This window comes from Prinia subflava, chromosome 7 (genome assembly GCF_021018805.1).
Source record: "Prinia subflava isolate CZ2003 ecotype Zambia chromosome 7, Cam_Psub_1.2, whole genome shotgun sequence".
Classification (NCBI taxonomy): domain Eukaryota; kingdom Metazoa; phylum Chordata; class Aves; order Passeriformes; family Cisticolidae; genus Prinia; species Prinia subflava.
In genome coordinates, this window is record NC_086253.1 from 23,887,527 (window position 1) to 23,902,543 (window position 15,017).

General features: G+C 42.8%; 2 protein-coding genes across 7 annotated transcripts in view; one reads left to right on the top strand and one right to left on the bottom strand.

The window, feature by feature from the left end:
• Window positions 1-2,745: 2,745 nt before the first annotated feature.
• SHISA3 (shisa family member 3) lies at window positions 2,746-5,993 on the top strand. Its single transcript, XM_063401204.1, has 2 exons — window positions 2,746-3,171; window positions 4,079-5,993. Exons 1-2 carry the CDS (start codon window positions 2,874-2,876, stop codon window positions 4,528-4,530), a joined length of 750 nt encoding a protein of 249 aa, XP_063257274.1. The 5' UTR covers window positions 2,746-2,873; the 3' UTR covers window positions 4,531-5,993.
• A 3,347-nt stretch (window positions 5,994-9,340) lies between these two features.
• ATP8A1 (ATPase phospholipid transporting 8A1) overlaps window positions 9,341-15,017 on the bottom strand; it is a 115,877-nt gene continuing 110,200 nt past the window's right edge. For all 6 annotated transcript variants that reach the window (XM_063401853.1, XM_063401852.1, XM_063401855.1 and 3 more), the window contains 2 exons: window positions 13,949-14,040; window positions 9,341-13,822 (listed from right to left, as the gene is read on the bottom strand). In XM_063401853.1, the coding sequence (XP_063257923.1) occupies window positions 13,725-13,822; window positions 13,949-14,040 (190 nt within the window). In that variant the 3' untranslated portion in view covers window positions 9,341-13,724. The remainder of the gene's footprint in view (window positions 13,823-13,948; window positions 14,041-15,017) is intronic.

Genomic DNA, 15,017 nt, shown 5'->3' on the forward strand with positions numbered 1-15,017 from the left:
CAGTTTTAGGTCATCAAAAGAAAAACAAAAGAAAAAAACTACAAAAACCGTCAAATACTTTCTCAGACACTCTATCAGGTTATCAATCACCCTCAGAACTAACTGAGGACAGTATAAACCCAAAAAGCATTATCGATTCAGTAGTCTACTACTGATTCGCGCTTTACAAGAAGACAATCTAAAAACTGCTTCCCTTGGATCTACACTTGTGACCTGAAAAGGCCTCTGCTTTCTAAAACAGAAAACAGGGGAATCTGCAATATGAACACACACAAAAGCTAGAAAGGCATGATTGTAAAAACTACTTCATGGGGATGGGAAGGAAATGGAGGGGTTTGGGACACCCTGCTGTTTGGCCAGAACAGCAAGGCACAGGGGCAGAAAAACAGGGAAAGGGAATCGAAGTAGCATTAACAATTATACAAGGCTGTAAAACTGGTATTACAAATTCACTTTCGCTTTGGGTTTGGTTTCTTAGCGTTTACCTTGTGGCACTTGGAAAGCGGAAGATGGGACTGAGAGCACGTGGCCATGGTGGCCATGCGGTCACAGAGCAGCACGTGGTGTTAGCTGTGCCGTGCCGGGTTTAGCAGGAAAGGGTTAACTCTCGGGGGTTTGTTAAGGGAAAGGGGGTTAGGGAGAAGGAGCAGCGAGGGGAGGAGGGGGTAAGGGTAAGGAAGGAGGTTACACAATGTACAAAACCGAGTTTTGGAAGGTGCGGGGCTTGGGCACAACTGAAGACTGCTTTTTCCTTCTCTGATGGCCGTCTGGCTGAGTTCCTTTCGCTGCTGTCCAGGGCTGCTTCCCCGCTGTTGCCGGGCGGGGGGAGGGGCACCTGTTTGCGCGGCTTCTCCCAGTGCTGGGGCCCGCGCGCGCTGCGGCGGGGCCGGGACCACGTGTTGGCTCACGCCGGGACTGCCCCGCGCCGCGGTCCCGCTGGGCTGGGGCCGCTCCTCCGCCGGGGCCGTGCCGGGCCGGGGCCGCTCCGCCGCCGGTTCGCCGCCTGCGCCGCGGCTGCCGCGGGCCGGAGGGTGCCGCGCCGCTGCCGCGCAGCCCGCGCCGCCGAGCCGAGGCGGGCCGGGGCCGCGCCGCAGCCACGCGCCGCAGCCACGTGCCGCTGCGGCGGTCCCGCCGCGCCGGGGCTCACGCCGGAGCCTCGCCGTGGCGGAGCCGCGCCACCCGGGCCGCGCCGCCCGGCGGGGCTGCGCGGCCCGCGCAGCGCCGAGGCGGGCCGGGGCCCCAAGGGGCCGGGACCCGGGCCCGCGCCGGGCTGGTCGGCGGTGGTGGGATGGCTGCGTGGTGGCTCACGAGGTCTCTGCGCGGTGGGGGAGGGGCCGCCCTGGGCCGCGATGGCCCAGAACGGCCGCTCCACCGGAGACGGCACCGAAACGGAGTTACCATGGTCCATCTTGTCTCAGGGTCGCTGATGCTGTCGCCCGACGTTGGTGCGTCATCTGTTGTTGTTTAAATTTATGGGGGGTCCCCGGGGAGTGCTCCCCGGAGACCCCCGGGGTCTTTTGGGGTCGTGGTGTTCCCGCACTGGCAGGCAAGGAGACTCAGATGCCGGTGGGATGCTGATGAGGTGAGGGTTTATTCACTGAGGGAGAGGGGAAGGGAAGGGGAGAGGGGAAAAGGGGGAGAGGGAAAGGGAGCGTCCGGACGCCTCCAGGGGTAGAGGGGCAAGAGGGGCAGAGCCTTCTGCCTTAGCATTCTTATCACAGAGGTTCAAAGGGGCGCGGTAACATTCTCCAGCCAATGAGGTTACAGATACAGGATACTGCAGGGAGGGTACAGACTTGGGACAAACCATACATTTTCCAAGGGTGAGCCAGAGCAAACCATTTCCATAAAATGCAATCCCACAAATATAAGTTTCATAAGCACTTCCACAGTTCGAGCAAGCATGCCTCTTGGATAGCACACAGGGGAAACATCATTTAAAGAAATGTTTCTTTCCTTGAACCAGAAGTTCAAATCTGCTCAGTTCATTTAAAATGTTTTTTTTTCCTCTAGAATAAATGAAGTTCCTTTTGTGGTTTTTGCTTGGTGACTTGCTATTATTCTTCCAGCAGAAAAAGGATTGGATTCTTATATGAACAGATGTGTTCCTCCTCCCTAGCCCCACACTCCTTCTCTCCCTTTGGAAAATAAAGGTGACAGGCATGGTGTTTGACTAAAAGAGGCTACAAATCTTCTGGGGATTTGCTGTTACATCTGTGGACATAAAAAGTATTGAGGAAGGGAAACAGGTTAAAAAGCAAAAAGTCTTTGTAATAAATCATATGCTGTACTTGTTTTTTTAACCCTTAGAAGTGCAGGGCTGCTTTAATAAATTGCCAGTGCAGAGACCCTTCAGCTCCGTGGCTGCCGGGAGTCAGGGCACAGTCGTGTGCGTGGGACGGGAGGTGCCCGCACTGCCGCTCAGCCCTGCTCTCAGAGCCAGGCACAGCCTGCCGAGAGGAGGGAGACCTCGCAGAGCAGATGCGGGTGTGGCTGCAGCCTCACTCCCTCCGCACCCGGCCCCGTGCGACAGACAGGTACAGAGCGGGACCGCCGAGCCGCAGCGCCGGGGCTGGCGAGGTGCGGGAGAGGCGCGGGGGCGGCGGGCAGCGACGGGGAGACCCCGCGGAGCGCGGCTGGGGGCCGGGTGTGTGTGTGGGGTGTGGGGGTATGTGAGGATGTGTAAGTGGGGGTGTGTGAGGGTGTGTGAGGATGCGTATGAGGGTATGTGTAGATGTGTGTGAGGGTGTGTGAGGGTGTGTGTGCTGCGGGAGCTGCCCCCCAGCCCCGGACGCGGCGCAGGAGGCCTCGCACGGCACCCGGGGCCGCCCCCTGCGCGCCCCGTCGGGGCGGGCGGCGGCGGCGGCGCGGAGATGGCGGGGCGGCGGCGGCGGGCGCTGCCGCGGCTGCTGCTGCGCTGCCTCCTGCTGGGGCTGCTGGGCGGCGGCGGCGGGGGCCAGCCCGGCGGCGGCGAGTACTGCCACGGCTGGGTGGACGGGCAGGGGGGCTACCACGAGGGCTTCCAGTGCCCCGAGGGCTTCGACACGGCGGCCGCCACCATTTGCTGCGGCTCCTGCGCCCTGCGCTACTGCTGCGCCGCCGCCGAGGCTCGCCTGGAGCAGGGCGGCTGCACCAACGACCGGGAACCCTCGGAGCCGGGAGTCACCGCCCGTGAGTGCCCGGCCGCGGGTCTCGAGGCGGGCGGGAGAGATCCCTGCGGAGCATCCCCCGGGCCGAGCCCGGTGCCGCCCCCGCGGCGGTGCGCGGTCCCTGTCCCGTCCCGCCGGGGGGGCTGGGGGCGGCCGCGGCTCCAGGTGCGCGCAGGCGGAGCGCCGGGGGTGCGGCTGCGGGACAGACCGGGACAGAGCGGGACAGACCGGGAGAGACCGGGAGAGACCGGGAGCCCGGGGAGCGCGGGGCCCGCAGCTCCGCGCTCCCGAGGACACCGGCAGCAGGATCCCTCCTGACTGCAAGGAGCACTTGTATTTTAAGTTCGCATCGGCAAATTCTGCTGTGTCTAACTTTACTGGTCCCGGAGATGTGAGTGGTCCCCGTGCTCTGCACGCAGAGCCGCACCGTGCGAGTGGCCGTCAGTTTCCCAAACAAAAGAAACCCGGCAGCGCATACGGAGACTGGTTTCCCAAGTCACACGTTCTGCGCTTATCTTCCACCTTAGGAAAAGAAGCGATTTAACAGCATCTGCAGCATTTGAGCTTTGCCTGCAGATTGAAGCTGTTACACTGGACAGTCTCGGCGATTTGGGGGATGAGGGAGGGAGAGAAGAGTGAGATTCTTGAGCTATACCTAACAAGAACCAGCGAACGGGACACGATGTAGACAGCTTTTACCTTTGGTAACTATTAAAACTGTCAACAGAAAGAAATTTTTGCTGGAACCTACAGGGTTTAAACTCTGATTTTGTTTCAATGATAATGGTGCTCTGTCTCCTGAGCAGATTGGTATGTTACTGGAACTGAAATGATGCGGGGCTTCATAAACACTGTGGAATTTATTTTTACACAGAACACCTGTTATTAAAGTGGGCTAATTTGAATGGCTTTTGTTCTTTCTCTCCCAGAACCAATCTACGTTCCATTCCTCATTGTTGGATCAATATTTATTGCCTTCATTATCGTGGGCTCGCTGGTAGCAGTTTATTGTTGCACCTGTTTAAGACCCAAACAACCATCACAGCCCATACGGTTTTCTCTGCGGAGCTATCAGACCGAGACTCTCCCCATGATCCTGGCCTCCACAAGCTTCAGGACGCCATCCAGGCAGTCCAGCACGGCGACAAGCTCCAGTTCGACGAGCAGCTCTGTTTGCAGGTTCTCCTTCCCCCGGGCGGAGCCAGGGTGCCTCGTGGCCTCCTCACCTCCACCCTACACATCGGACTGCTTCCAGGCTGCCCACACCGTCCACCTGACCCAGCCATCGGGATTTCTGGTGTCTCCGCCGTACTTTGGGTATCCTCTCCAGCCAGAGCCTGCCCTGGCTGGGAAGAGCTGCTCTGATTTTACTCAGAGCTGAAAGAAGTTGTGAAGAAGTAATGCAGCCTTTGCAGCCACAGGGCCTGCTGCTGGTGGGTGTCACGCTGATGTGTTCTGTGGCTGCAGAAGTCAGAACTGTTCTGTGGGTGAGTTGCCCTTGAAAAGTGAGGGATCTCACTTGAGACTGCGTTTCCCAAAGTTGGATCACACTTAAAAAGGAGTTGTAAAACAATCCTAACAGTTGCTCTAAAACTGGACTGCTCTGCCTAATTTGTGCAGAATGTGTTCAGAAACAAGTAAAAGAACCATGTTGGGACAAAGTTACTCAGTGTTATAACTGACATTTTTCCCTAATGCGGTTAACTCAGTTAACAAACAGTGGCTGCAGCCCACTGATAATAATCAGACTAGTTCTATAAAGCAGCAATAAGCCTGAGAAGTGGGAGAGGAGTGATACTTACTAAAGAGGATCCTTGAAAACAGCTGACTGCTTACCACTTCCATGAGCAATGGAGGAAGAATTTCATTTGATATCAAAATGCAGAGGTTTTTGAAAAAGACACATAATCTACCTGAACTTACAATGCATATTTGTATTAGTAAATTTTAACGATGGTAGATAAAACTAGTACTAATTAGGCTAGTTGAAGATCAGACAGTCCCACATAGCCAAATTATCTGTGAGGAAAGCAGAATGTATTCAGCAATATCACCAATACCTTCTCCACATAAAATTCTAAAAATAGCATTCTACTAAGGCATTCTTCAGAAGGAAGTATTTATTGTCAGCTTTTTGCTCAGCAAGTGTAAGTTGGACAAACTGATCATGAAGTTCTGTTTGTAAAATTAGCCATGTATAAAATATAAAGACAAGTTTGTAATTTAAAATGTATTTACACCATTGACATCACTAATTATTTAGTAGTAACATGCAAAAAAAATCACCAATAAACTGTGTGGTTGAAATATTGTGTCATCAGTATGGCTCTGTACAGGTAGTGTTTGTTGAATTTTGTTGGTGTAACTTTTGTATTTTTTCATGTTAAAATAGTTTATTCTGCTATTAAAAATGATTTACAATTTCAACTGCACCTGTTGTGCAGATTTAATATCATACAAAATTCTGACTATATAGCAAATAGATTCATTTATGTCTTTTACATGCAGCTGCAATGAAAAAGTGGTGAAAAACTGATTAGTTGGGTATTTTGGATTAAACATCCTGTGCTAGGAATAAACTGTTTGCCCTTCTACATTCCTTCACCTAAGTAAACGAACAAACCAAATGGAAGAAAAAAAAAAAAAGCATCTAAACCAAATACATGCAGTAAGCAAATGGAAAATACACAAGAAAAAAATGCAGTCATTAAAGGACTTCTCTGTATACTTATTTTTGTGAAAAAATGAAGTCATTCTGTGGGTCAGAACCTACAGTATCAGAGGCTGAGCTTTCCTTTTAGCCTCACACTCTCTGTGTGTAGGATCTGTCGAAGCACATTACAGCTGATCTATTTAACAAGTAGTTTAGAAAAGCTTCATTGGTTTTTTCTCAAGAGTTGAAGGATTTGTTCATAGCAAATATCTAGCGATCAGTTGTTATGACAAAAACTTTTTAAAATAACCCTTTTAGTAAGTTTTTTTTATTGCACAATTAGCATTATAATCCAGCTGACATTACTGCCAGCAATGCAATTTCTAAGCAGAAAGACGTTCTATACAATGATGTAAGAGGTGATTTAAGTAAGAGGTTCTAGCTTGAATGCTGTCATCGTTAATTGCAATCCAAATCATGATACACAGCTGTGTATATGTTTTGCAAGATACTAAAAATTAGATTTTGAGTATTCAGGAAATTAATTGAAAAGTAAATGTTCTGGTCTGTAATTTTATTGTAGAAACAATCTTCAAGGAAAGGGGCAAGAAAATTTTTGCTTGCCTTTGATGAGGTTTCATAGGACTCTTCACTGCATATTTTGAATGGCTATGAATTGAAGTTTGTCAAGTAACTTTTTTGAAAAGTCGTTGAATATTTCAAGAGGTATCAGCTGTCTTGCTCAGAAGCATACTGTGAGATGTGCTGATCACTCCTTTATACAGCAGAAACAGCAAACCAATTCAACTGTACTTTTTTACAAATTATAGTAAGTCTCCAATTAGAAGAGATCTTTATTTAGTAAACCATGGCAACACAGACTCATGCTGGAAGCAGAAACTTGATCACTTTTAAGCAAGAAGGGGCAATTTATGTACCTTTAAAGAGCGATTAGTCATCAGAGGCACTGGCACAGGTGGTGAGGGGCTGAAATTCAGCCTTTCCTTCAAAGAAAGACTGTACACAGCAAAGTTGTGAGCTTGGCTCAGACACTGCCCATTACCCTTTGGTGCTGTACAGGGCATGCTCTGATGGCCTCAGAGGGCTCTGCAGTCACTTATGAATGCTGTAACATAGGGATGGATTTTTGCTACTCTGGCATACAGCCTTAGATTTTAATGATTATTCAGCCTAAGGAGAGCTGTGAAGTTTGTCGTGTAGCAAGAAACAGCCTAGCAGGGAAGACCCCTCTGAGTCACTTCCTTTCTTCCCCTGATGCTGCATAATGGGTTTGTCCTCACAGAATAGTTGAAGAACTTGACACACAGGAATAATTTCATTGAGTCAGACTTACATAAGTCTGTAAGTTTATAGAGTGCGAAGAACTTCACAGATCAGTAGCCAGACTGCAACAAATCCTGCAGATGTGGTTCTTAGGATGGGAAAGATCAGGGGTAGTTAAAACAGCTGTACTGGGCTACCTGTAAAACACCTGAGGTGGGGATTATGCACCATCTGCAGACAGACAAAGAAGAAACTATAAATTTTAAAAAAAATCTATTATTGTGTATGTAGCTACAGTAGCAGTGACCTATATAGCTGAAGGGAGACGAAAGGAGGTGGCCAGAATACAGCCCATGGATAGAAATGCTTTTGCCTGTGCCAGTAGTTTCCGACCCAGATGGATTTGGTGTGCAGGCAAGAATACTGAATTTCCTTCCCAGTGGAAAGAACCTTTTGGCACTGGATACTCATACGATTTATAGGAACAGGAAATTTTCCTAAAACTTGCAGACAGAACAGCAATGATACTGTGATAGCTTTGATGACACTTTAATGACTAATGAAATGATTTGAAGGGCTGGATGCATGCTTGAACTGAAAGCCATTGCTTGCCATCAGAAGTAACATTTAGAGGCAGTGCTTGCTTTACTGCTATGTTAACAAAGTAGATTTAACTATTTCTTTTGGAATTCTGAACTCAGTTCATGCTCCTTTTATTAGCACTACACCAATCTAAAATCAAAATGAAAGAATATTCACACTCATTACATTGATTACTGTCATTTACAGACAATGCAACAAATGCTTTGATTGCCATTAACTGGTAATGACTTAGATGAAACTCAAGCCTTCTGTGGATAATGAGCAATAGTGGTACGCCATTTGTTTTGTGCTTCCACAATTTGGGATTCTGAAGTGTGTATCTCCAAAATGCATCAAGACTTTCCAGTGCTAGGAAAAACATTACAAGTACTTGCAAGAATGTCTGAAGGATTCTGTTTGAATCTAGGTAAGCAGGACAGTATGTGGCTATGTAAACTCATGGATTATTTGTAATACTAATCCTACTGGAATTAAAAAGAAGTGACGATTTCAAAAGTATTTTGTCATTACTGCTCAGCTACAGTTTGACATAAGGACATTAAGGAACATTACGGAGATGAAGTTGGTTTTCAGTGCTGTTTTCCTGCCTGTCACAGTGTACTGTCTGGACTTGAACTCCTCTGAACAATGTGTCTGCTTTTGAGGGAGCCGCTGCTCCACAGTGTCACAAAGATTTTGACTCACTGTTACACTGAGGCTGTAATTCCATGCTATCCTGTTTCCATTAGCAAAGGCAAACAAGGAAATGCCTTTCTGTTCTTTTTATTCTTTCACCAATGACTTGTGCAAATTCAGGGAGCTGTAGTGTAAATCAGGTTAGTGAAATGATTTTAGCTTAAAAATAATGTCTGCTGTAAGAAAGAAGGGAAAGGATTTGAAAGGAAGCCTGGATCATTATACACTGGATTATAAACAGAGTAATTTCAATAGCCTTGTGACTGCCAGTACAATAGAGGTGGTAAAATATTATGAGGTGGAATATTCTTAAACCAGCTCTGCTACTACAGACTGGAACTTGCGAAACTAGCACCATCTAAGATGCCTGGATTATCGAACCTGCTTGGGCAGAATACAAAATAAATTCACTGTCTAGTGTATATATAAAAATCAGTCACTCATCTACTACTGAGACTCAATTAAGGTTTAGATATATTGATTTTGTTCAGTCACAGGCTCTGTTAGAGGAAAGAAATACCAGCAATTATCAAAGGCAAAGGATATAGTATCTATCACTGTTGTCTGAAAAGAGAGGTGATGTTTCCTTATTCTTACTCTTATCATTCTTGTACTGCATACTTCTCTTTCAAAACAGGGTATCAACACCAGAGCACGTTAGGGGTTGGCTGGAAGTCACTAAATTGCAGATTCCTTTGCTGCATTAAAATAATCTAGACTTTTCTAGACTTCACATAAGAACTGAAAAAGACATCTCAAAATAGGTGCTCAAAAAAACCCCAACCCAACAAACCTTAAACCAATTTTCTACATTTTCAATTTTACCTTAAAAAATGTAAGAACTCTATGATATTTGTGAAATACTGTTTCTGATATGTCTCACTTTGAGGAATTCAAACCCATGAACGATGGGATATGTTTTCCTCTGAAAGTAATCCTTAGCATTTCCAACCAATCAAGTCAACAAAGCTTCTTAATTTAATGGCAAAGTTTATTCATTTTTTAACAATTAGAAGACAAAACATTTAAAATTTGCAGTTCAAAACATGCACATTCACCAAATGCCAAATGACATTTAACACTGCATAGAACTGAATGTGTTACTAAAAGAACTATTTAAAAAAACAGAGTGCATTTAACATCCAGTTAAAACTAAACCTGAGAAACTACCATAAACACGGAGTCAAAAAATCTTCATTCATGCAGCTTCATTAATTTCCACAACAGTTTCAGTAGTAATGGCTTAGTGGAGCTGTAAAACCTCACTTTATCTTCAATGCAAATTTTGCTGTTTTAGACTGACCGCTTTCTGCAGCAGTTCATACATCAAACACTGAAAATCGTAATGAAAAATTATGTTGAAGTAGAAAAACAATATTAATGCATTTATGGCTTCTATGCCACATTAAAGAAACACCATCAAATATGACTTAAAAAATAAAACTTGCTCTGGTCACAGCTTTGCAATTACACATCACACTCTATATGGAAACACTTTTATTTCAGTATCAACCAAAAGTGCCCAACTTTGCACGTCGTTGCTCAGATGAGTAGTCCTTATACTCAAAAGCAGTCCAGTTGAACCCTATATGAGCAGTGGTTTGCATAAGCAGGAACCAGGTTTGGAATGCTAAAATATTCCTTTGTTTAATAAAGATCTATTGGTTAACAGCAAGGAAACCGGGGGAGCAAGGGCAGAGAGGGGGAAGGAGGAACTCATTTGTTGAGTTTTGTTACCAGTGAAAACATCCAGTACCAAGGAAGCTGAACTGACAAACTCATTTGCTTACACGGCACTAGCTTCTCGATATATTATGAGCAGACTTTTAACGAAGGCATTAAAAAACACGGATCAACAACCACCATGCATTGCCTCAGAACACTTAGAAATAGTGCCTCATGCAGACAGAATGATAAATTCATCAGAACTACAACTGCTTTTACACAATACACAAGAAAAAAGGGAAAAATCTTTTCTCCTTAAATTTAACACATATTCCAAATTACTCATCATTCAAGATGGGTTCAAATGATATGCATCTTAAGACACTTTATGCTGATCTTTGTAACAAGGTGAATTTTATGGATGCATGTAGACATATAGGAATCTTCAGCTATCTTCTAGTGTTTCAAAATATTTTATTTATCATTTTATACAAATAGAATGATGACTAAGTATAAATCTGTTGAAACTGCTTTGCAAAAATATGTGTAAAATTAGGAAATGGCAAGAAAAAATTCCAGATACAAACTGTCAATAGGTTTGTTAAAATTTGTTTCCAGTTACTCTTTTGAGTAATTTTTATATATATATATATATATATATTAATATATTTAAAAATAATCAAGCAAAAGTATTTATATAAGATACCCGATTTTTTAGTGGCACGGGTTCATCTTTTAGATGGAAATTTTTAATACTAACTTGCAGTGCACAACAGATGGAAAAGTCCATGTGAACTCTCTATGTAATATACTTCTGAATTTTCAAACAGTAGGAACAGAGGCATTGTTATAAGCATTTCTGCCTCAACTGTTTTTTTTTCCTTTAAACAAACATCAGCAGAATATCCTTATTTTGACAAAGATACGACATACGAACAGGATGGAAACAGATTATATAATAGATTATATTACTGTGTACTTAACATTACTGTTTACTTAAAATAAAGTGCATATTGTATACTTGGCCTGATTTAAAAATGGGCATGCATAACTAAAATAATCTTATATTTTAAAATGGAATTGTATGAGCAGTCAAAACCCACCGTTTTTGCCACATTTGTATTTTTTGCTATTTTTAAGAAGTGGAACTAATTATCAGAAAAAGTACAAAGACAGGAAAAAATTAATCAAAAGCAGTAAAAATTGCACTTTGAGGAATACTCCTTCAAATTCTGAAAAGATTGTAAGCATGAAATGCTGTGATAAGATTACTCACAAACCTTTAAATTAGTCTAAATTTAGGATCTTAGAGGTGTTTCAGTCACTTGTCCTTTTTAAGGTAGGTAACTTGGGATGTACTTACTGTGTGTTGTTTTCTTCAAGCTGTATTACAATGGTAAGACAATTTTATTTCATAGGCACAGTAAGAGATCATGTAAATATCTCACTGTATATATTTCACAATGTATTCTAATCTGTAACTATAACTAGCAGTTCAACCAATTAGAACAGAAAAAAAATTGCTCATGAAGAAAGTATGTATGGAATAAGCTTATGCAAGTTAAGTACACTGAAAGATTATAGAGGGGTAACAGTGTCGTGGGTAATTTCAGAAATGTTTGGAAGTTGGTCATTGTCTCTTAGATGACAGAAAATAGGGATCCCCATTTTAGGAAAGGGGCACGCCCCCAAATTTTTTCTTGCCTTAGGTCAAGTGATTTGGCCCTCCCATATTGATCCATCTATTTATCTATGCCTGCAATGGCTTTTCTGAAGGCAGGTCTTGTCTGCATGGCTGACTGATTGGCAGAACTATTTCGGGTGGGATACGCTCCCTTTGTCCTTGTCCCTTCAGTTCAGAGATGGCTCCCGGCAAGTGAGAGGAAGACACTGAGCAACACACAGAGGAAATGCAGCCTGCCTTCCCCCCGATACACCTTCCTAAATGTGTACTTTTATATAGTGCCTTTTGTTGGGTTTTCTCTGTGTATTTTTAAGTTTCTCTTAGAGTGGAGAATAAGAAACTTGGACAGTGAGATTAATTAAATGTTAAGCATTCAGCTAGATGAAAGGCAAGGAGGTAAAGTCACCTTTAGTAAGTATATGAAAAATGAAGGAGGGCAGAGAAAAGATGGGACTGGATGACTTGTTATGATTTGGAGAGCAAAAAGGAAATACTTAATTTAACAGATCACTGGGGACATCATTCTGCTTTTCCATCTGGCTGATCTCAATTGAAAGAAAAAGAGATCATTCCTATGTAATGCACAAAAATTTACTTAACAATAAAACCAACTGCTACTATAGAAAATTGTATTTTAAATGTAATTATGGTGGCTTTAAAACCCAGAATTAAACATGGACAGAAGACTTGCAAGAATTGACTAAATTTTAAAGTTCAAGTAGCTTTTCTGAGTTTGAAACCTGATGGTTGTTGGACGGTAAGCTGAGAAATTCAAGGTATAACTACTTAAAGAATGTATCACAATGTTCTCATTTAATACCTCTCTCTTTTTTTTCCCCTCATACGAGGTGTGTATTTTTTCTGCAGTCACTTCCTCTCCATGTTAATTAAGGTGAGAGTATGTAAGTATCCTGCATGACCAATAAGTTGTAAAGAGACTGCTGCAATGTATTTCACACATTTATAGGAAGTAACTTTAGTGCAAATAAACCAGTACATACCACAGACTAGCGAAGGACATGCTTTGCTCTGTATTTCAATGTATGCATTTCAAATAATCTTAGTATAAAAATGTTGAAAATTTGATTAATTTTAAAAAATAAGTTTAAACAAACTTTCTTTTGAACCTACAGTATAAGCAGATACAACTAAGCATCACAAAAATAAGTTTGCTAAAGGGAAGTAAGGCAGAGCAATTCTTAAAAATTGAATAAAGTATTATGTGTACTCCATTATACAAGTTGGCAGCCATATTCAACATATGCAATACTAAATGAAAATAAGGGGAAAGCTTGTATAAGGCCAAAGGTGCAAAGACTTGCAGTTTTGAAAGCAAATGCCAAAAAGGCCACTCAAATTAGACTCACTGTACTTTCTCCTCAAGTGTGGAGACTCAAGCATGCAGTTCTGAGATCAGGACTGGAGATAGATTACTTTCAAATTGTTTCTAAAAGAAAACTTCTATGGAACTTCTTTGGCAAATGTTTTTAAGTTAGTTTGACACAAACATCTATGAGCATCTTGACTCAAAATCTTTCTTAAAGAAGGTGAATTAACACCATTAAGATACTGGGTATTTTTCAGCACTTGTTGAAATCAAAGGCTTGTTATCAACTGTATTTAAATATATTAACACTTAAAAACCTTCACAGATGCCAGTTGATCTGTCAGTGTAAAGTACGTTTAGCAATCTGACCACTGTCCTTCTAGTATATGACCAGTGTTGATTCAATTTCATTGTAAAATAAGCAAGCTGGCAAGATACAAGGTAAATTCCAATCTGTTTACAAAGGCTAAGCAAATACTTGTTAAAAATTTAGAGATAGTGTGTTACAGTATAATTGCACAGTGCTTATGTCTACTGAATACACAAATCCAAACTTTATGGAACAAGACCATCATAGATCTTTCAAAGTCTGATAACTGGACCATGGTTGCAGCTCTCAGCAAAGATCTAGTAGCCTGTCTTGCAGAAGTAACAACTAAAGCCTAAATCTCCAGCTGTGTTCCTTCACCATTCCTCAGGCCTTTGCTTTGTGGTATCGTAAGCTCTTATTACTTCAGACTGGGAAACAATTCCATTTTCATCCTGAGAGAAGGCGTAGCCATCTGCAGATATAAAACAAAATAAAAACCAATTAAGCTTTTATAAGTTTCATCTTATAAATGCAGTGAAAGGCAGAATTTTACTGCTATGTTATTAATGGATATTAATTTTTGTCAGTGAACACTTACGAAGCAAGTTTTGTTGCAAAGAATCAGAGCGGTACAAGTTCACATGGTTCTTCTTAAAAACATTCTTCAGTAGTTGGGCTCTTTCAGTTAAGCTAGAGAGAAAGTAGACACATGAAAAATATTTACTTAATAATTACCCTATCCCTTTATCTTTGAATCTGCTCAATGGGAATTAATTATTAAATAAGAAGTGTCCACCCTCCCTTTTCTTTTTAAATTGTGCCTGATGAATTATTAAGATGACGATTAAAAGCTTGTGTGAGGACAGGTTATTAAGTTCTGACCCCTGGTAATGACTTTATTTGTCACAGTGCAGGCAAAATATCTGTTTGAAACACTGCTGTGTGCTGACAACACAAATAAATGAATAATACTCTGAACCTTTGAGTGTGACTCCTTTAGAAACACACAATGTAATGTCATAAAGTGATGTAGCACAGCTTGAATAGTGTCAGGCTGAATTAGTCTTTTTTATCCTACATAGAAAGTGTTCCCAGCCTCTACTGACACACTACTCCAAAGGGATGGGAAATGAGTGGAGGGAAATGATTGGAGGGAAAGCCACATTCAAGATCATCAGGTGGGTGTACAGAAACATATTATTTCAATGAAATGTGTTCTAGAGAGGAGCATGCACCATGAAACTCTAGGTGTTTTTCTGGAAATCATATCCAAATAACAGACTACTATTCCTGCTAAGGTTGGCCACTTCAGCCCATCTCCTTCCTTCCCAGCACTACTGAGTTTGTTGTGTTGTGTGCTTATTGTGCTTTAGTGTGACCCAAGGCACTCCCTATTCCAGCCCAAGTGGAAAACGGGAGCATTAAACATTTTTTAAATTGAGACTCAAGCACCAGCCAAATGCTGCAAACTGTAGTGAAAGGAGTAAAAAATGTATTGAGTTTCCTTTCTGTCTTCTTTATATTGAAGTTCTCTCTAATAGGAACAGACATTACTAAATAAATACCAGATAGATGAGCCATAGCTCAGAAAAATTGCAAAATCTGAGTTTTAATAACATATTAAATATGTGCAAGGGACTATATTAAAAAAACAAACTCTTCAGTGT